The 20367-nt window shown below is 43.4% G+C and overlaps 1 protein-coding gene across 1 annotated transcript; it reads right to left on the bottom strand.

The window, feature by feature from the left end:
* Nucleotides 1–3110: 3110 nt before the first annotated feature.
* On the bottom strand, nucleotides 3111–17539 carry LURAP1 (leucine rich adaptor protein 1). Its single transcript, XM_032494175.1, has 2 exons — nucleotides 17158–17539; nucleotides 3111–9448 (listed from the first exon to the last, which is right to left on the bottom strand). Exons 1-2 carry the CDS (start codon nucleotides 17353–17355, stop codon nucleotides 8927–8929), a joined length of 720 nt encoding a protein of 239 aa, XP_032350066.1. The 5' UTR covers nucleotides 17356–17539; the 3' UTR covers nucleotides 3111–8926.
* Between the last annotated feature and the right edge of the window lie 2828 nt (nucleotides 17540–20367).

Below are 20367 nucleotides of genomic sequence, written 5' to 3'. Positions count from 1 at the left end.
TCTGTTGATAGAACAAAGAGACAAAAATTCACCAAGGATATAGAAGACTTGACCAATACTATCAGCCACTTTGACCTAATTGACATTTATAGAACACTATACCTAATAATTGCAGAATGTACATCCTTTTCAAGGGGCCATGGAATATTCACCTGGATCGGCCATCTTCTGGGCCATAAAACAAGTCTCAATAAATTTTTGAAAATTGAGATTGTACAGAGTATATTCTTTGGGATTAATTTAGAAATCAATAAAATAAGCTTTCTTATAGAAAGTCCCAAATATTTGGTAGTTAAACAATAGACTTCTAATTAACTTATGGGCCAAAGAAGAAATAGCAAAGGAAATCATAAAACATTTTTAACTGACTAGTAATAAAATACAACATATAAAAATGTGTTAGACATAGGCAAAGCAGTGCTTAGAGAGAAATGTACAGCTTATATTATTAAAAGATAGAGGCTTAAAATCAATGATCTGAGTTTCTACCTAAGAAGCTAGAGAAAGATGAGCAAATTAAACCCAAAGTAGAAGGAAAAAATAGTAAAGATTAGAGTAAAATTTGATGAAATAGAAAACAAACAATAGGGAAAATTAATAAGGCCTAAAGTTGGTTTTTTTGAAAAGATTAATAAAATGGATAAACTCCTAGCAAGAGTCTACTAATCAAGAATAAAATGGAGCAGCACAAATTATATATATCAGGAATGAAAGAGAAGATATCACTACAGATCCTACAGACATCAAAGGATAAAAGTGAGATATTTGAGAAGATGATGGTAATGATGGCAGCATAGTTTTTCAGTCTCTTCAGATCCACACATAAAAGCTGACATAGCAACTGAAGAGTAAAATTTTAAAAAACATGGACAACACAACAAAATTTGGTGACAAGGTATCTCTACCACTCCCAAAATACAAGCAAGTGGGAACAAACCGCCAACAGCCACCAGACCTGCGTGGGATCAGCATCTGTGCCAAAGAAGGAACCAAAGGGACGGCATCTGAGAGAGTAAGAACAGGAGAACCCCAAGAGTCCATAGAGAATCAAAAGAGGCCAGCTGAGAACAGTAAATGAAACTTAGGATCTGCAGTCTAAAAGAGCAAGTGAGAGCAAGAGGCCCACAATGAGGACCAAGGGGCCAGAGCAGGTCTGGCTCCTATGAACTGACAAAACCAACCCACCAGGGATTCCTTCTAGTAAGCCTTGAGGAGAATTGCTGGGATGGAATTCAAATACAGTAGGATAGGTGTCCATTGACAGATGACTGGATAAGGAAGTTGTGGTGTATTTATACAATGGAATACTACTCAGCGATAAAAAAGAATAAAATAATACCATTTGCAGCAACATGGATGGACCTGCAGATTGTCATTCTGGGTGAAGTAAACCAGAAAGAGAAAGAAAAATACCATATAACATCACTCATATGTGGGATCTAAAAAAGAAAAAAGAGGACACTAATGAACTCATCTATAAAACAGAAACAGAAAGATAATAAACAATCTTACGGTTATCAGGGGAAAGGGGATGGGAAGGGATAAATTTGGGAGTTTGAAATTTGCAAGTGATAACCACTATATATAAAAATAGATAAAAATAAATTTCTTCTATATAGCACAGGGAACTATATTCAATATCTTATAATATACTTTAATGAAAAAGAGTCTGAAAATGAATATGTGTATATATATGCATGACTGGGACATTACGCTGTACACCAGAAACTGACATACTGTAACTGACTATACCGCAATTAAAAAATATGTATATATATAGTAGGATAGGGACAACAGAGAGGAAGTAAGAGAAGATGGATACCAACTGAGAGGAAGGGGACAGAGCCAGGAAGTCCCAGGAAGCAAGCCAGACAGAATAACAGAAGAGGGAGTTCTATGATGTTATAAAAACTTTTCTGAACCCTGACTCATTCTTTAAGTGCAAGACAACTCATTTTACAGAAAACGAGCAATAGGAAAGTATCAAGGTCAAATCCCATATAGTTACTGTAAGAACTATAAGAATAACAGTACTATGGACAGTGAAAGCCCATGACATAGATGTGCCACCTACAAAATTGCAACCTACTCTTTGAAAACAAACTAAAATACCTAAGCCAATAACATGTGAAAGAACAATGTAAATCTGGTTTATTCCTGTCTAGGGCAAGAAGTGTACAAGATGACCCAAGAATATTTTGTCAAACCAGACAGTAAGGAAAGGTATCAAAGATTACCAGAGTCATGTCAAAAGAACTAAGGCGCCAACTTGATGAGACTCCAGTGGCCAAAGCTGAGACACCTGGCACTTCAATACTGACAACAATTCTAATTGATTGAAACCCATCAAGTATATATAAATCTATAAGTTCATAATAATATTTTTAAAGTGGTCAACTTTGGAGGATGATAGGGATTCATTATCTTCCAAACTGGTGAAAAAAAGAATCAAGTATTTGTTCTACCTTCCCTATGTGAACCACACACTCAGAGACCAAATAGTAGATAACAGGATGTTTCTCTTTTTGAAAGTATTTCAACAAATAAATACAATAAAATTATAGAATTAATGGCACCGTTTTGCAATCCTCAATGAATTAATGGCTATAGGCAATAAATATCAACACCTGAAAAAAAGTCATAAGCACAGAGACTGGATTTATATGCCTCTTACAGTCTTGCCAAAGTGCTTAAATCTGTCTCTTCAGTCTCTGGATCCAGCTACCAATTTTCAGGAAATACTGAGGACACATTTAGAACTGCATTATGAGCATGTAATTAGCAAAATCCAGACTGTGGTAAATTCTACAAGTCAAATGGCCCAGGCTATTCAACAAATAAATTGTAAGGAATTAAGAAAGGGATGAAGACTATCAAATGTCTTCAAATGGACAAGACTATAGGATCTATGGATGTACATTTAAATGATAAAACTATAAAAAAGTTATAAAGAAGTAAGTACTATAGTCAAGAAAAGGTTGCTTATAGGAAGAGGAAGGGGATTATAATTGGGAAGGGGGCACAAGGACAGGACTTCTGGATGAGTTCGAGTTCTTGACATGACAGTGGCTATAGGAGTGTTTGCCTTAAAATAATTCATTAAGCCTTACTTTTGTGTGTTTTCTACACTTGTGCTTTATTTTACAATGAATAGAGTTTTTAAAAGAAACAAGGCAGTGTTATAAATAACTTCATGCCAATCAATTCAACAGCTTAGTTGAAACAAATTCTTTGAAAAACACAACTTACCAAAACTAACTCAAAATGAAATTAGAGGTCAGAATAGCTCTATATGTATCAAAGAAATTGAATTTGTTATCAAAAACCTCCTCCATAAAGAAAACTCAAGGCCCATATTATTTTACTAATGAATTCTATTAAATACTGAGTAATACTATCAATCTTACACAAATGTTTTCAGAAAGCACAGAAGGAGGAAACACTTCCTGACTTCTTTTAGGAGGCCAGCATAAATGATACTGAAACTCAAAATTTATCAGAAACTTGAACAGCTATATTTTATATATTGAGGAATTATTAACTTTAAGGTGCAACAATGGCAATAAAAGTCCTTATCTTTTAGAGATACATACAAAAACATTTACAAATGAAACAGAATCATATCTAGTTTTGCTTCAAAATAGTCTTGGTTAGGGAGAAAGTAGTCAAGGGAATAAATAAACCAAGATTGGCCACGAGTTAATAACTAACAAAGCGGGGTGGTGGGTGCATGGAAATTCATTATACTATTTTTTCTACTTTTGTTTATGCTTGAGATTTTATATAACAAAAAACAAAGAAACCCCTACAAATTATTAAAAGACATTAAATATATAAAAACTATAAGTTCACAGCATGATTTAAAGAGAGATCGAAACCAAACAAAATCATTGAACACCAAGTTGCTAGGACATCAACTTACTACTTTGAAAGGGACAAATAAGGAACAGATGTAAGCATCTATCTTGCCATTCTGGTATGAACTTTATGTCAAGGTAACCAAATGGTCCTAGAGGATGTGACAAAGTTTTTCTGTATAGAATCATAAGTAATAAAAGAAGAAAAAATAATAGCATTAGAAAACCATCATTTTGTAATTGCTAATGAAATAACCAATTCATAAAATGGTCATTAATGGATGGGAAAAAAATTTGGTGAAAAGTTGACGGTAAACTTTGTGATGCAGGATCAGGCTATCACCACCTGAAAATGGAAGGATCCTGGGACCGGAAATGGGCAGTGGAGAGCCATCCAACCAGGAATACCTGTGCTCCTGTGTAAGTGACAAATCTTTACTGTGTTAAATCACTGTAATATGGGGCAATTCATTATAGAAGTTAGCTTATTATAAAAGTATACCATTTATATGTATTAAAACACATAAATACATAATTATTTATATTTTCAAAGATACATACATATCCAAACACATACTGAACACATTAAAGTGTATGCCTGGCTCAGGGAGAGGAATGAGAATAGGGATCAGGGATTAAAAGAAAATAAAACAAAAAAGGGGCCTAGAATCAACTGATGATAAGAGTTCACCACGCTCTGAGGAGTATGGTTTAATTATTAAGGAATAAAAAATAATAATAATTTAAAAGAGAGACAACTAATCTACCCTTTCTAGAGAGAGCCCAAGCTACTTAGCTGGTAATTATCTTCTGCCTTGAGGAACACAAAATGGTAGCGATGATGCAGGAGGCACTTGCCAGTCTCCAGACAGGGGGACTGGACCTGGCTATCACCCCTTGGCACCACCTCTTACTCCAGCCTGAAGGATGCTGGACAAAGAATAGAGGCTCATTCTGGGCCCAGGTGCCTCCTCCTGCCCACCCTCTGTCTCTGCTTATGGAAGGCTGAATAATGGCCCTTCCCCCAAAGATGTTCATGTCCTAATCCCCAGAACCTGTGAATATTTTACTTTATATGGCAAAAGGGAGTTGGAAGATATGGTTAAACTAAGGATCTGGAGGTGGGGAGATGATCCTGGATTATCCCAGTGGGCCCAGTGTAAGCACAAGGATATGTAATCATAATGTAATCCCCGTAAGAGGAGACAGGAGAATTAGAGAAAGATGTAAGGATGGAAGCAGAGGTCAGAGAGGAGAGATGCTACGCTGCTGGCTTTGAAGATGGAGGAAGGGGCTATGAACCAAGGAATACAAGCAGCCTCTGGAAGCTAGAAAAGGCAAAGAAATGGATTACCCCCTAGAGTATCCAGAAGAGGCCTACCAACACCATAGTTTGTCACAGCAGCAATGGGAATGTGTACACTGGCCCTGCTGCTGGACAACACAACCTGTTCTTCTAGGAGAGTAAGGTCTATCGGACAGGGGGTGGAAGCCCCTGCCGTCATACTGACTTCGGTTCATTCTATAGTTCCTTTATTACCTATCTGACCTTGAGCAAATGTCTAAAGAACAATACATTGTTAATAATGCATTGTTTATAGGGTTGCTAAGAATTAAATAGAGTATTTTTAATTACCTATTCGTACCTAAGTAACTACTTTTCAAATTATAAGTCACATCTCCTTGTGGGTTTACATATATTCATTCCTCCATTCATTCAACAGGTGTCACTGAACACCCAGTACATGCCAGGCATCATGCACACAATGAGCCCGTGTCCACTGCAAGCTCCAAACATTTCTCACCTAAGCTGCCACTAAGCTTCCAGTTTCAGTCCCGTGCTCAACCTCACTGCCCCATCCTAAATGCAGGTCCTTACACTTGCCCATTCACATGGTCTCACGTCTCCCTGATGGATTCATCTCAGTCAGCATCACCCCTTATCCTCCCAGGTGCTATTTCTACAGCTGCCAAGAGCAGTCTCATCTCTGCCTTTACCCTGAGCCCTGACAAAAGTCCCCAGCCCACGTGGAGGGCAGTATGCTCCCTCTGATTATATTTTCAACAGTTCATTTTCACTTCATTCTCTTTTGTCTCTCTGCATCTCTCTCCCTTTTCATGGCATCTCCTTCTTTGAGTACCCAAACAGGTCCTCATCCTGACCCAGAAAAGTCTAAACTAACGGAGAGCTAAGCCTTAAGCAGCCAGTCCAGAGGCAGGTAGGAGGGACCAAGGAGTGTGTTTATTGGGGTTCCTGGGCTTCTCTGGTAGTGAAATGGAGTCTAAGGTATTGAGACAGGATGCCCAGACCTACCTGGAGTTCCCAGGCAGCCCCACTCACCCACCTCTCCAGCATCTCAACACCCTCAGATGCCTATCCAATTGAGATGTAATCCTTTGACCCCGAAGCTCCCCAACTCTACAGGATCCATCTGGATTTCCTCATCTCTCATCTCCCACCCCCACCCCCTCTTCTAACCTCCAAGTCTGGAATGCTAAGTTCTGCCCTCATGAGGTCTGGGCCTCCTTGCCCTCCCTTCCAGAAAAAGTTGGTGTAGGATTGATTTTCCTTACATCCGCGGTTCAGATTAACGCATACTTTATCCAATCCTAGTGCAAGGTTCTCTTTCCTCAGAGCCTGTAGCTCTTTTTCTAAACACTGAGCTGCCTCTCTAGGGTGGGGTAAGATCATGATTATTAAAACAGGGGGAAAATTGCTTTTAGACCCTTTGGGCTTGGGTGGTGTCGACAGGGTGCAGAGGGGGAACAGTCTGGCCAAGTGATGGAACTATGGGCAGGGAGGCAGGCAGGAGATCTGGGTTCTTTAACTTGAGCACTGTCACGGATTTACCATGGGTGACACTGACCAAGTCTGCCTTCTCTAGGCCTGTTGCTTTAGCCTGTCTGTGCACTGAGGCAGCCAGTCTTCTGTAACGCTATATTTGAGCCTGAATGTTTCACCCAGCTACGCTGGCAATGTAGCATAATGGCCACAAGAGGGCGGACAACCACTTCAACTCAGAAATATGTGGATTAAATGAACAAGCAAGCTTCAAAAAAGTGGAAAGGCAGTTATCCTAAGGGCATTACAAAATGGCAACAGAGTCAGGATAGGGAAAGCTCTAAGACCAGGAGGGGTAAGTAGAGGGCTGGTAGTAGACAGCAGAGGCGAAGAGACTAAGAATATTAGAGTCTTTAGAGATTTCAATTACTTTGAGGGGACAGGAGAAGAGGAGGTCTTTAGAGGAAAGCCACGGACTGAATGTATTGCCCCAAAAGGACTCGGGTAAGAGGTTGCAGAACAAGACTTGAGGAATTTAGGGGAAGTAGAGATGATCAACTTGGCTCTTCCCTTCCCAGCATAGAGTAAAAAGTGCAGAAACTGCAGGAGTTATTCTAGGACTTGAGGAAGACTCCTCCAACTCAGGAGGGCACAGCAAATAGGCAAGGATCACCTGACATCCTTTCTTCTCCTTTTTGCCTTCCAATAATCTAGTTTCAGGGTCCAGGAAAGACAGGGACCAACAAAGTGGCAGTTACCCGGGGTTCAAAGGGTTAATCTCCAAGAATTCATACTCTGACTTCAACCACAGCCCTTGTTCCTTCCACCCCAACATGTCCTCTCCTTGAGCCCCAGGTTGGCACCTTCCCTGAATTCCTTCTTTGGTATAATTCACTAGGGCCCTGGGACCCAGGCCCAGAATCAGTCCCCTGCTCCCTCCCCAGGTCCCAGGAGTCTAGAGCATGCTCTCTGGGAGGAAAGAAAGCAGCCTTTCCCTTCTTTCTCTCCCAGCCTCCCAGGATGTGGGCCCTAGGACCAAAGAGCCTCTGTCTTTCTCTGCCACGCCCCCCATTGTAACCCTGACAAGGGGATTCCTTGTGTCCCAGCCTCAGGCAGGCATCCTTGTGACCAAATGGTGGAAGGTCTGGGGCAGGATGGGGGAAGGGGAATCACAGGATCTCAGAAGATACCCCCACCCCTTTCAGATACCTCCCCCTTTCAGGGCTTCTGGTACACCTCAAGCTTCTCCTCCTTCTGGCTTGCATCAGCAGTGGGGAGAGAAGGCTGAGGGACTCATCTGCATATAAAAGGCCTGAGGCCCAAAGTGGAAACCGAGAAGGTGTGGAGACACAAAGGCTGAACCTCCTGGCAGACAGATTTGGAGCCAGAATACAAGAAAGGGGGCAACCCAGGAACAGGGTAAGACAGGGTACCGTGGCAGGGCAAGCCAAACAGACTCTTGAGAGCTGTAGGTCGAGGCCCCTGCCAGGTTCTGTCACTATAAGCACAGATACAGGAGTGCTGGCACCAGACAGGCATGTGGTCAGAGAGGAAGTGAGAACCCCTAGGATAAAATGAGAACTCCCTGTTTAAAAAATAAGAGACTATCTAACAAGAAGTACAAACAACTGACAAGTGAGAAACTTTCCTGCCAGGAGGATGATATGTTCCACTCACAAGGAGTAATGGTAGGGAGAATAAAAATATAGTCTCACTTAGCAGCAGGGGCTCAGACGCCCTATGCTGACCTAGCACCGCTAAAAGACAGGAGAGGCTAATCCATCCTGGCAGGAAGTGACATCACTCACCAGACAGGAAGGGGTGGCTCTACCAGCACCAAAGGCTTCTGGAGGGTCAGTCCATGGAGGGTTGGCCCTGAATGTCCATGTCCCTCCACAATCCTTCCTCTTGGCCAAGATGGAGGCCAAGGCTCCTAGATGTTAGGTGAGGTAATTACACCCCCATCTCTTCATCAATGATCTCCTAGGGTGCTAAGCCCTCAAATCCTTACCTAGTTGCAGGGAAAGGGGAAGAGATTCCATCACACCTGAGCCACAGGTCAAGCCTCTAGAGTCAATGTATCTATGGAAATAGCTCTAGGGACCCAATAATTGAAGGATAAAGGCAGAGCCTCCCCAGGGACCAGAGGGATGGTGAGGCCAGGTTTCCATGGTCGTTAATGTCAATGCAGCCTCTTCCTAAGCCCAGATGGAGGGAGAATAAATTCAAGGGAGACCAGGGCCTAGTGATGAAAGAGCCACTGGAGTACAAGAGGGTGAAAGAGTCATTACAGGAAGGTCACATCATCCTGGCACTGGCCCCAGCACCAGTGGGCCTCAAAGCCCAGCTTGGCACTCTCATCCTCTGGTGGCTCAGGAGATCCACTGTGGAGCCCCTCCCCTGGGGGCTTCCACACAGCCCTCAAGCTCCCTAGCCTGGTGGCTGTCAGGTCCACCTCAGTCCTGGCCCTCTCCCCACCGGGTATAACCTTTGTCCAGTCCATCTCAGGACGGGGAGCCCCAGGGGGGCCCTGTTCATCCAGCTCACTGGGGGCCACCGTGTCCAGGAAGCTGCCAATGGAGACACTGTCCAGCCGGTCAGTGGAGCTGGTGTCTGGCAGGCTGTCCCAGCTGCCTCGCCTTGAGTGGCCTGGGCTCCCGCCTGTCAGGCTATATTGGCTGCTGGTGAGGCTGCTGCAGTGGCTGGTCAACGTCCCCCGCTCCTCCAACAGCCAGCGCACTGCCTCGATGCCCTCGTTCAAGGTCAGCAGCTGCTGCAGAATCTTCACATCAATGGCTCGCAGGTAAGCCTGGGGGAGTGGGAGAAGGAATCAATCCCAGGTTCTGGGCTCTGGGTTTCCCCAGTGTTTCCAGAGGCCCTACCTTGTGATCTAACCAACTATGCTTCACTTTCAAGAAGCATAGAAGTAGAATGGTTTGGAGTGTGGGCTTCAGAAGCAGACAGCTTACTATTTAAAATCTCAGCTTTACCACTGATATGACTGTGGACAACTTTCTTACCTTCTTTGAGCCTCAGTTTCCTTGTTTGTGAAATGGGGCTAAATCACTCACCTCACAGGGTGACTGTGAGAGTTTTGAGATGTTGGCTATTAAGTACCGAGCACGGTACCTGGCACAGAGAAAGGTCTCAGTAAGTGTTAAGTATTCAAATCCAATCATAGTGAGATTCAGACTTCACAGATAGGGTATTAACTATTGAATCAGTCCAGATTTACCAGTAAAACTTAGAAACAGTTACCCAAAGAGCAGTCTGATAGGAAGGCCAGATGTTAGCTCGGAAGTAGACTGGGCCAAAAGGAGGCAGGGGCTGGGGGGTAAAGAGTGAGCTAACCTGGTCCCCTAGTCCCCTCAGGGTGTGGGTAGCAGCTGCTGTGGGGAGGAAGGGCTGGCTAGAGCTTCAAAGGGTCAGAATCCCACTGGCTGGGGATTCAGGGCTTCCCTCTATTCCAGTCTCCCTGTCTGTACTGGGAGTTAAGTCTGACTTACTAGGTAATCTCTAGGGTCCCTTCCAGCTCAGGTGCACTGAGTTATCATCCCCAAACACAAGTCTGAAACTGTACCTCCCTTGCTCAAGAACCTTTATGGGCTTTGCACTGCTCTCAAAGAATAAAATCTAAGCCCTTCAGCAGCAGATATGCAAAAGCCTGTCACAATATGGCTCTTGCCCGTACCTCTAATTTCACCTCTAGCATATTCCATGGGAATCCCAGGTCCTGCCACACAAGACTTCTAAAATTTCATTTCATTTAGTTTTACTTTTAATAAAAGTAATAGAGATACATAAGTTAAAGAAGCAAAACAGTTCTGCAAGATTTGGTGTGAAAAGTAACCATTCCCCCATCCTAGTCCTAAATCCCACTTCCTGGAGACAACTACTATTAATTTTTTAGCTGTTTATTTTGGTACTTACCTTATAATTTCCAAATAACATGCAACTTATTGATTTTTAAGTTTTAGGTATTTTCTATTGACTCCCCCCACAATAAAAGGTTAAGGATTTCACTCTTCCATTCTACTCTCTACTCCTCTGCCACCATACTCATGCCCTTCCTATCTCCCCATGATCCTAACATATGCAATAAAATTAATTATTCAGCATTTCCCTTATTAGGATTTGGAAATGCCATTCACAGCTAAGCCATGTAGTTTACTATGGTTACTTTTCCTTTCTTATAAATTTATGTTTTCCTTTTGAAATAATAATAATACTATTATTAATATTGTTTTAATTATTAGTAATTATTAATATTACTTATTATTATTACTACTACTATTTTGCTTTGTTTGGTATATAGTTATCAGTAAGTCATCCCTAAATTCTTTCTCAGTTGTCTGAGTTCCCCTCGCAAGGTTTTTAAACACATCGTATGTCCCATCTAGTCCGCCTTCTTAGAAGCAGCTCTTTAGGAGCCTTCTGATCTACTCCATTCTGTCCCCACTGCACAACTGTCCTTCAGGGATCTCCCTTCACTATTATCTTGGGGATTCCCTTTGCCTCTCTGTGGAGTTGGATCCCATTTCCTGGATCCCACATCTTCTTTATTGATTTACTCCTACATTTGTATGTGTGGTGTTTTTCCTCTAGTAGTTCCCCAAGAAAGTCTGCATAGGAGGTATATTTGTTGAAGCTTCACGTGTTTTAAAATGTTGCTATTCTCTCCTCACACTGTTGACTGTTTAGCTGAGTAGAGAAGTCTAGGTTGAAAATAATTTTTCCTCGGAATTTAAAGCATTGTTCCATTGTCTTCTAATTTTCAGTGTTACACTTAGAAAGTCTGATGCCATTCTGATTCCTGATTCTTTGTATGTGTCCATCTTCCCATGCTTTCTAGAAGTTTTTAGGATATTCTCTTGGTTCTCAGTATTCAAAATTATCACAGTAATTTGCCATGGTGTGATTCTATTTTGAATCAGTCACTTGTTGGGCCCTTTTAATCTGTAAACTATTTCCTTCAGTCCTGGGAGATTTTCTTGAATTGTTTCATTGATGATTATTTCTCCTCCAATATTTTGTTGTTGTTGTTCTTTCTTGAAATACTATTATCTGGATAGAGGACATCCTGGACTGATCCTCTATTTTTTTCTCTTCCATCTCTTTCTGTATTTATTCTAGTTTCTGAAATATTTCAACATTATCAACTCTTCTATTTTCACTTTTTCTTATCATGTTTTTTAATTTCCAAGAGTTGTTTCTAGTTCTCTGTTTTCTTCTATAGCTTCCGGTTTTTGTTCATGGCTACAATATTATCTCTTATCTCTTTAAGTATCTCTTTAAGGATATAATTCATGACTTTGTAAGTTCTCATCTCCCTGTGTTATCTCCATTTCACTCAAGTTGCTTTTTTCTGTTTGTTTAGGTCTATATATTTAGAAGGTTTCATCAGAAATGATCTTTAGCTGCTCCTCACATTTAAAAGTGATCTCAAAAAGCTGACTGGAAACTCTCTGTGCCTGAGGCTTGCCAACTCAGAACCTCACTAAGGGTTATCTGGCTAGACTGTTTGGGTAAGGCCTGAAGGCAATATCTTTTGTGGGTGTTTGGTTTTTTTTGTTTGTTTTTTTTTTTTTTTTCTTTTTCTTTTTCTCTTGGGTTCATCATCTTCACTATGTTAAACCCATCTAGAGATTGTAAGTAAAGCTGCCAATATTCTGGGGGCCGAGTAAGAAGAAAGGCTGAGGGGGTATTTCATAACATATAGTACATTTTAATTTAATCCCTCTTGCTCTCAAACTCTGCTTAGTGTCTCCCAATCGGGAGACCTCGGATTCCACTATTTTAAATATATATATTACTTGATAAATGTTTATTGAATGCTTTACTCATACCTACAATGATAAGCCAGAAATAAGACCAAGTAATTCTACACTGAGAAAAATACAGGCACTGGAATTAAACAGACCTGGATTCAAATTCTAGTTTTGCCATTAATGAGCCACAGGAAATTGGAAAATTTTTGTCTTCACACTGTCATTTCTTCATTGTAAAAATAGGATACTATCTAATTTATAGGTTTATTTTAAGAAATAGAGGGAACATATTAACATGCAGAGCATACTGTCTGACAAGTATTCATTACTCAATAAATGACAGCTGTTTGGCCTTACATATTACTATGGTTAACTTATTAATATGGCATAAGCACAGAAAACTTTGTATATGAAATTATTTGCATTTTTGGAAGAATATCACAACTTGAATTCAATTAAACAAATGATTATTGGGTACCTGGATTTTCAAATAATTACAAAGATAATGGAGAAACTCTCCCTGCTTAACAGAAGCTTACAGTTTCAATAAGGAGATGTGGGCATAAATAACTGAAGCACTACAGCCCTACAAACCGGGCACGTGACAAAATGACACATGATAGAAGAGATTATCTACAATTATTTCATACGAGGGACAATATATTAACAGTGAAACTCTTTAGTCCATGACCAAACTAAATGTATTAAACAAAACTTCTAAAACTAAAAATGCTTCTCCTGCTGTGTTTTCTCCTCCCTTTGGTGCTTCTTTCCTCCCTTCCTACTTCCTTCCTTCTTTCCTTCCTTCCCCTTCCTCCCTCCCTTCCTTCCCCTTCCTCCCTTCCTTCTGTTCTATTCTTTCCAAAACTTAGATCTCTAGTCTTCTGCTAGGATAAAGGAGTGCTGGACAGCTGGTTGCCCAGTTGGGGCAGGGGATCTTAGAGTATGATTCTAAATCAGACATTCATAAACCCCTTTGAGTTTAGCTCCACTTGCACCCCCAGTTCCAGAAATATCTGAGACCAACTCCTGAGAACTTTGAGGGTTTCTATGATGCAAAATGGATTACTTTTCAGCTGTCTTCATTACTGGCTTAGAATTCAGTTTTTTTTCAGGTATACCAAGTTAGTCACTACTCTTCCTTCTGCTTTCAGCTTCCAAAATCTTTTTCCTATTGTCTCCTCTCCTGTTCTTGTCATAATGGTTTCATGTTTTAAAAATATTCTACTGGCTCTTAGTGGAGTTTCAGGAAGGAATGGAGGTAAATGCATGTGTTCAATGTGCCATATGGAACTGGAATTCCCACTGACTTGAATATTCAAGGCCCAACCCAAATGCTACTTCCTCTAGAAGTTTTCCCTGCGCTTCCTCAAGATGGAATTAATCCATTCAGTCATGGAACAATATTTATTGAGTGTTTCTTATAGGTGTGGCATTGTGTAGATAAAGGGAGGAAAAACACCATTTCTTGCCCTCAGAGAGTTCACAGTCTAGTGGGTAAGATAAGACAATGACGCAAGCACTTGAAATTCAGTGTACCAAATGCCAGGGAACACAAGTGCTGCATAGAGGGCTGTGGCTACCTACAGGGCCATAACCTAACCAGGGGAGTAAGGAAATGCTTCCTAGAATAAGGGACATGAGCTGAGACTTGAAGGTCAGGTAGGACTTAGACAGACAAAACAATAGAGAGTTATTCCAAGCAGAGGAAACAGCTTGTCTTCTCCAGTTCAAGTGTGCGTTTCCAGAGCACAAATCGGACCGTGTCACTCTAGAAGGAAGACTCCTCCAGGGAGCCCTCCCTGTGTTCCAACAGTACCTATCATCCTGTACTAGAGTGCTTAGTCTGTCTCCTTCTCTAATCCAGCCTATAAGCTCCCTGAGAGCAGCAGGTCCTGCCCAGTTCATTTATGGTGCCTAGCCGAGTACTGGGCAGGTCAGATTCAGTTCTGATTCTCTTGCCTTTACTATCCTTGGCCCCTCTGCTGGGCCCAGGGTTCAGGGAGCTGGGTTTTATCATATTGGTGGGAAATTAATCTGAGGACCAGATTCTACAGTCCTGTGACAGTGGGATTCCCTGATGGTGACAGCATAACTCCCCAGAATAGAAGAAAGCAAGGCTTTCTTGCCAGAAAAAGAAACACTCATTTCACACTATGTCTTTGGAAACGGAGCAGGGATAAACAGCTCAGAAGAGATGCAGCCTTATATGCTCTTCCTGGGGGGATTCAGCTTCCCCATTCCTCCCCTTAAAACATACACATCAGACTCTCTCCCCAGACCTAAGGTCACAAGTATGGCTCACTCATAGCTCAGTCTAAATCAAGCCCTGGGATAAAAGCCCAGAGATCTGAGTCCTAGCTCCCTGGTCCTGGATTGAGATTCCAAGACTATTGTTACCAGGAAGGCTGTCAGAGATAATCTAGCTCCATAATCCGCACTATTGCCCCAATCCCCCAAGAGGTAGAAAAACTGAGGCCAAGAGAGTCAGGGCTCTGCTCAAGATCACAAAATAATTAGGGAGCAGAGCTAGGACTTGAACCCATGCCTTCTCTCTCTTTGCCTAAAGCTTTTTCTCAAACTGCTCTGTGGGGGCGGTTGTCATAGCAACAGTTCTTTGGGTAGGAGGATTAAGTAAGGGAGGTTGCCATTGTTTCCCCTTCCCACAGATCCCAGAGTCCCTCTGGTTCACTCAGCCCTTGAGTAGTGGAGGGAAGCAGCCTAGAGGCAGGGATGACCTTGGGCTCAAGGGCAGGCCTGGTCCCTCCCTGCAGGAAAGCTGGGAGAGGGACAGTTGAAGGCCAGTACTTCAAGGGCTTGAACTAGTTCTGCCACAAGTGGCTCCAGGGGAAACCCCCAGCCCTTCCCCTAGTCCTCCGTGGGTGCAACCCAGTGGGTAGGGAGGAGTGTTTAAAGAGACCAAAGACATCTCTGCGTGAGGAGGGAGAAAAGAAGGGAAGAGGGATCCTTGGGGCACATAGGAAGCCTCTTCCTGTGCTGGCCTCCAGAAGGCTCCCTCCTTCATGCTCTTCCTGGGCAGCCTAGGGCCCCAGGCCAGGCTGAGTCAGGAATGCAGACCCAATCAGAAGTTAAATGTACCCCTTAAAATTTACAAACAGGTAATTTCCACCAAGGCAGAAAAGAGCTAGAGCCAGAGAGACTAAGCATGGCTCCCAGTGTGAGCTCAGGCAAAGCCCCTCAACACCTGCAGTATGTTTCCTTGGTGAGATGGGAAAATGATAACTGCTCTTCCCATTTCAATGACATAAAAAGTGGTTAATGTGTCTGGAACAAAGCAGGTCTCAACGGTGAAGATGTAAAGTGTAGGCACATCACCTGGGTTCAAAGCCTGGCTCTGCTTTTTACTTTTTGTATGACTTTGGGCAGTTACTTAACCTCTCTGTGTCTCAGTTTCTTCATCTATAAAATACCACCTACCTAATAAATTGCTGTGAGGACTAAGAGAATATTTTGTAAAATGCTCAGCATGATGCCTTGTACATGCACTTGGTGAAAGTTACTTTCCAAAGCAAGACATTCTAAGTAACCTCTTTCTAGGCCTTGAGCTAAAGTTTATACAGTGAGGCCAAGCCAGAGCCCTTCCTTAGGAGGGCATAGTTACAGCCCTTCTCTGGAGAATTTGGCAGTCACCCCTAACCTTCAAGGGCAAGTGCACACAGGGCATTCAAATCCTTCCCCCTAAGGAGCCTTCCCTGATTACTGTGCCCTTAAAGCTCTCCTCCCAGCCTCTTAGGCTGTCAGGGAGCCCACATGATCTCCCCCCAACCCTCCCCCACCCCAACAACTAAGCCTGGCACAGAGCTGAGCACACACTGGGCCTTCAGGAAGACCTATAAGCTGACACACATACAGTGGGCTCCTGGTTCTGGGCCAGAAAGTGACTAGCAATTCCTCAGTTCCCCAGAACTGGCTGCAAAGTGGTGGCAGGTGTAAACACCCCCTTCACCGGAACCAGGGCCCTGGGGAAACTGGGGGGCCCCAACTGCTCTTTTGGCTCTGAATCTAGACCAGCAGCAACAGGGAAGGGCTTGGGTGCCTGTTTCATGTTATTCTCCCCAAGGAAGTACAGATGAGATGCAAATATCCAGTGTACTTGGGGGGCTGGCAGGAAGGAGACTGAATCAGAAGTGATGGGATCAACACTGCTGGTGCTGCTGCCCTGTGTCTGCTAACGTTCTAGGAACTTTCAAATATTTTAAGTGGGTGTTGGGGGGGATGTTGGGGAAAGAGGATGTTTTTAGTGGCCCTAGTCCAGGCAGTTTTAATCCAGATCTCTTCTGTGCTGACTCCTGTGGTGAACACTAGAGCCTCAGAAGAACAAACCCTGGGCCCATTTTGCAGGAGGAGAAAAAACTAGTGGCCCTATAATGGTGGCTGAGGGGATAGGTAGCCCCAAAGTGAGAGGGCAGGAGAAAGATTTGTACTGTGCTAAATTCTCAGTGCTTCCTAGTCCTCACCTCTCCCCTCCCAATTACTTGACAGAAAAAAAACTTAGAAAAACCTGTGCCTCGCACCCCGAGTCTTCAGGACCCATCAGTACCCCATTCACCCTTGGTGGGGGATGCAATTAATGGACCCCAGGGTATAAAGAGAGATCTGTAGGGATCCTGAGTTTAGGCGGGGAGTTTTAACTCTCTCCTCTCCAGCCCAACTCTGGGGGGCGGGAGTCCATCCCTTACGGCCTTACGCTGGGGACTCCGTCCCCCTAGTCCATGGAACCCACACTCACCAGTTCCATCCTCAGCGCCATGATCTTGTCCCCCAGGCCGTGGCCCGTGGTAGGTGCCCCTGGGAGCAGCAGAGCGCCAGAGGCTCCCGGCTCCCACTCGCCTCGCAGCCCGCGGAGCAGCCCTTCAGGGGTCTTCCTGCCCACCTTGCCCTCCACGTCTCGCAGGTCAGGCGTCTGGGACTCCGCAGTCCCCTCCATGCGGGCCTAAGCCTGAACACGACTGGGCGACCGGGCGCCGGGATCCCGCTCCCGGGGGTCCTCCTTTCTCCACTGCTGGTGTTGAGCGGAACCGGTGGGTCCCCGCCCGCGCTGTGCGGGGGCGGGAGGAAGGCGCCGTAACACTCAGAAAAGCCGCGCAGAGCTGTGTGGTGTGTGTGTGTGTGATGCGGTGGGGTGTGTGTGTGTGTTGGGGGGGGTGATGCGGTAGTGTGTGTGTGTGTGTGTGTGTGTGTGTGTGTGTGTGTGTGTGTGTGTGTGTGTGTGTGTGTGTGTGTGTGACGTATTCGAGTGCTGCGCACACACCTCTGACTCCGGAATAGGTGAGGTTGGGCGATCCTGGGTATGCACCTGAAGGAGCTTACGGACAGCTCAGCGCCTTCTCCCAACACTGGCACTGAGTCCAGCCGGGCACTTAGCAGGCGCCCAATGAATATTTGCTGAATGCAGGTTAAGCATCGTCAGCAAGGGATGTAGGATTTTAAGGAGAAGAGCTGCAGAGGGTTTTGGAAGGCTTCCTGGAGTAGAGGAGCTGGGTCTAAAACAGTGGTTGGAATTTAGCTAGCCACTGATACACACGTGCACACACACCCAGTGTACCACAAAATTTAGACTGAAGAGTGAAAAGTCAAGTTCTTCTGGCCAATGAGGAGCAACCAATACTGAAGCTGAAGAGGTCCACATGGGCTAGATCATGCTTGATCTTGTAAACTGATGCTTCTTAAATTCGACTGTGCGTATATGAATTATCTGTGAATCTTGTTAAAATGCAGATTATAATTCTATAAATCTGGGGTGGGGCCTAAGATTATGCATTTCTAACAAGCTCTCTGCTGCTGGCCCAGGGACCACATTTTGAGTAACGAGGTTATAAAAGATAGTTCTATGGCTCTTGGATTTTATTCTACAGGCAATGAGGAACCATAAAAAGCTTTTTATACTTTGGCTTGATTTTTGATTTTTAATCCAAGTAATTTCGGCCCACAGTTATAGAAGAATTTATAATGAAAAGATAGTTACTCCTTCCCTGTTCATTGCTTCCTCTAGTTTCACTCCTCGGAGATAACCACTTTAGCTATTTTTTCATGGTGTTTATACTCATAACTCCACAACAGGCTTATACCATGTCTTATGTCTTAATTTTAAACATTGTCTACTGACTTCTGATTATGATAAATATGGATGTACTCACTTACACTCTGTATTTCTCTTCTTCCATTGGCCGTATACATGTCTATCATTATTTTTAACTCCTCACCTTTGTAATTTTAAGTAATATATTTTTCCTTAATTTGTCTTGATCCATGGAAGGCTTTTAAATTAGAGACTGACAAAATTGATTTGCCTTTTTGAAAAATAACTCTGGATTATGCAAGGAGAAAGGATTAAAGGGGTAAAAATCTGGAGTCAAGGAGACCAGCTAGAACACAAGAAACTAAAATGGCCTGGACAGGGCTAGTTGTGAGATTGGAGAAGAATTAGACCAGAATGGAGGACTCCTTAGGAGAGAAGATTGACAAGACTTGGTGACTAGTAACATTCAATTATTTCTAGTGGCATTCAATAAATATTTGTTCTGAAAACGAATGATTTAAAAAAAATATTATGGAGAGCCTCCTATGTGCTAGCCATTGTATATGGTACAAAGAATACAGTGGTGAACACACAGACCTGGACTGGTTGCTGGAAAGGGACAAGGAATCAAGGGTGACTCCCAGCTGTTTGACCTGATGCTTTTCACCAAGGAAGGGAACCCAAGAAGAGGCCTGGGAGTAGAAAGAGACAATTCTAGCAGGAGTCATGTTGAGTTGGAGGGACCTATGAAGATGTCTGCCTGGCAGTTGGACACAGGTCAGCCTGGAGCTCATGAGGAAAGTTAAGCCTGCAGGTGAGAGTTTAGGAATCTAGATGGTCAGAGAGATCATAAGAGTGAATGTGATCTTCCATGGAAAGTGAGTTTTGAGGAGAGAAGTTCAGGCAGGAGCCCTCAGGGACATCTTTTTAAAGTATGAATAGAATGTGTTGGGTTTTCTTCTGTTCTAATACATGCTTATTAGGAAAAATCACTGATTGCCTCAACTACTAAGACAAGCTTTACTAACATTTTGGGAGATACCATTCCAACATTTTAGGGAGCAGATGGAATATAGAGCTCAAAAAAATCTAACCTGTCTTCTGGCTTTCTCTGTCTCCTTTTAATCCAGTATCCACAAAACAGTTAATGTTCTTTTAAATTGGATTATGTTGCTTCCCTGCCTAAAACTGTGCCATGGCTACTCACTTCAAATAAGCATCACCATCACTTAGAAACTTTTTAGAAATGCAGTATTCTGTTCTGTTCCAGACTCCGGAATCAAGTTTAAGAATGGGGCCCAGCAATCTGTTTTAACGAGCCTCCAAGTGATTCTGATGCAAGCTTAAGTTTGAGAACCACTGTGTGCTCTGCATGTGTTAGTACTGTTAAACTCTGCACGTGTTATTACTGTTAGTATAGTGAGGGATTAAGAGGGGAATCTGGAGCCAGGCTGCCTGGGTTTAAATTCTAGCTCTCCCAGCTTTGTGATACTGAGCCTCATTTTCTTTGTAATATTGGGGTAGTAATTGTACCTCCCTCACAGGGGTTGTGGAATTAAGTGAGTTAATACAGCAAGGTGCTTGCTTACAACAGTGACTGGCATAGGGTAAGCGTCATGTTAAGGGCATCCTCATTTTACAGAGAAGGGAACCTAGGCTGAGATGTGAAGTAACTTGCCCACTCCGGGAGAGTGGCAGAACCAGCTTTTTAATTCCCCCTAGTCTTCAATGGTCCTGCAAGCCCTGGACCTGGGCGCAACCTGGCCCACGCAAAAGGAGGGGGGAAGCTGCGTCCGAGGCTTGCAGCCCCTCTGACCCTGGCGCGCCCGTGCGGTCTAGTTCAAGTCTCTAGGACTCCGACCCGAATTCGGTTTGGCATCCTGCGGTACTGGGGGCCGGGGAGCTGCTCTCCCCGAGAAG

The sequence above is a fragment of the Camelus ferus genome, chromosome 13 (genome assembly GCF_009834535.1).
Source record: "Camelus ferus isolate YT-003-E chromosome 13, BCGSAC_Cfer_1.0, whole genome shotgun sequence".
NCBI lineage: Eukaryota > Metazoa > Chordata > Mammalia > Artiodactyla > Camelidae > Camelus > Camelus ferus.
The sequence above is the reverse complement of the archived record's forward strand: the minus strand, read 5'-3'. Positions and strand labels throughout refer to the sequence as shown.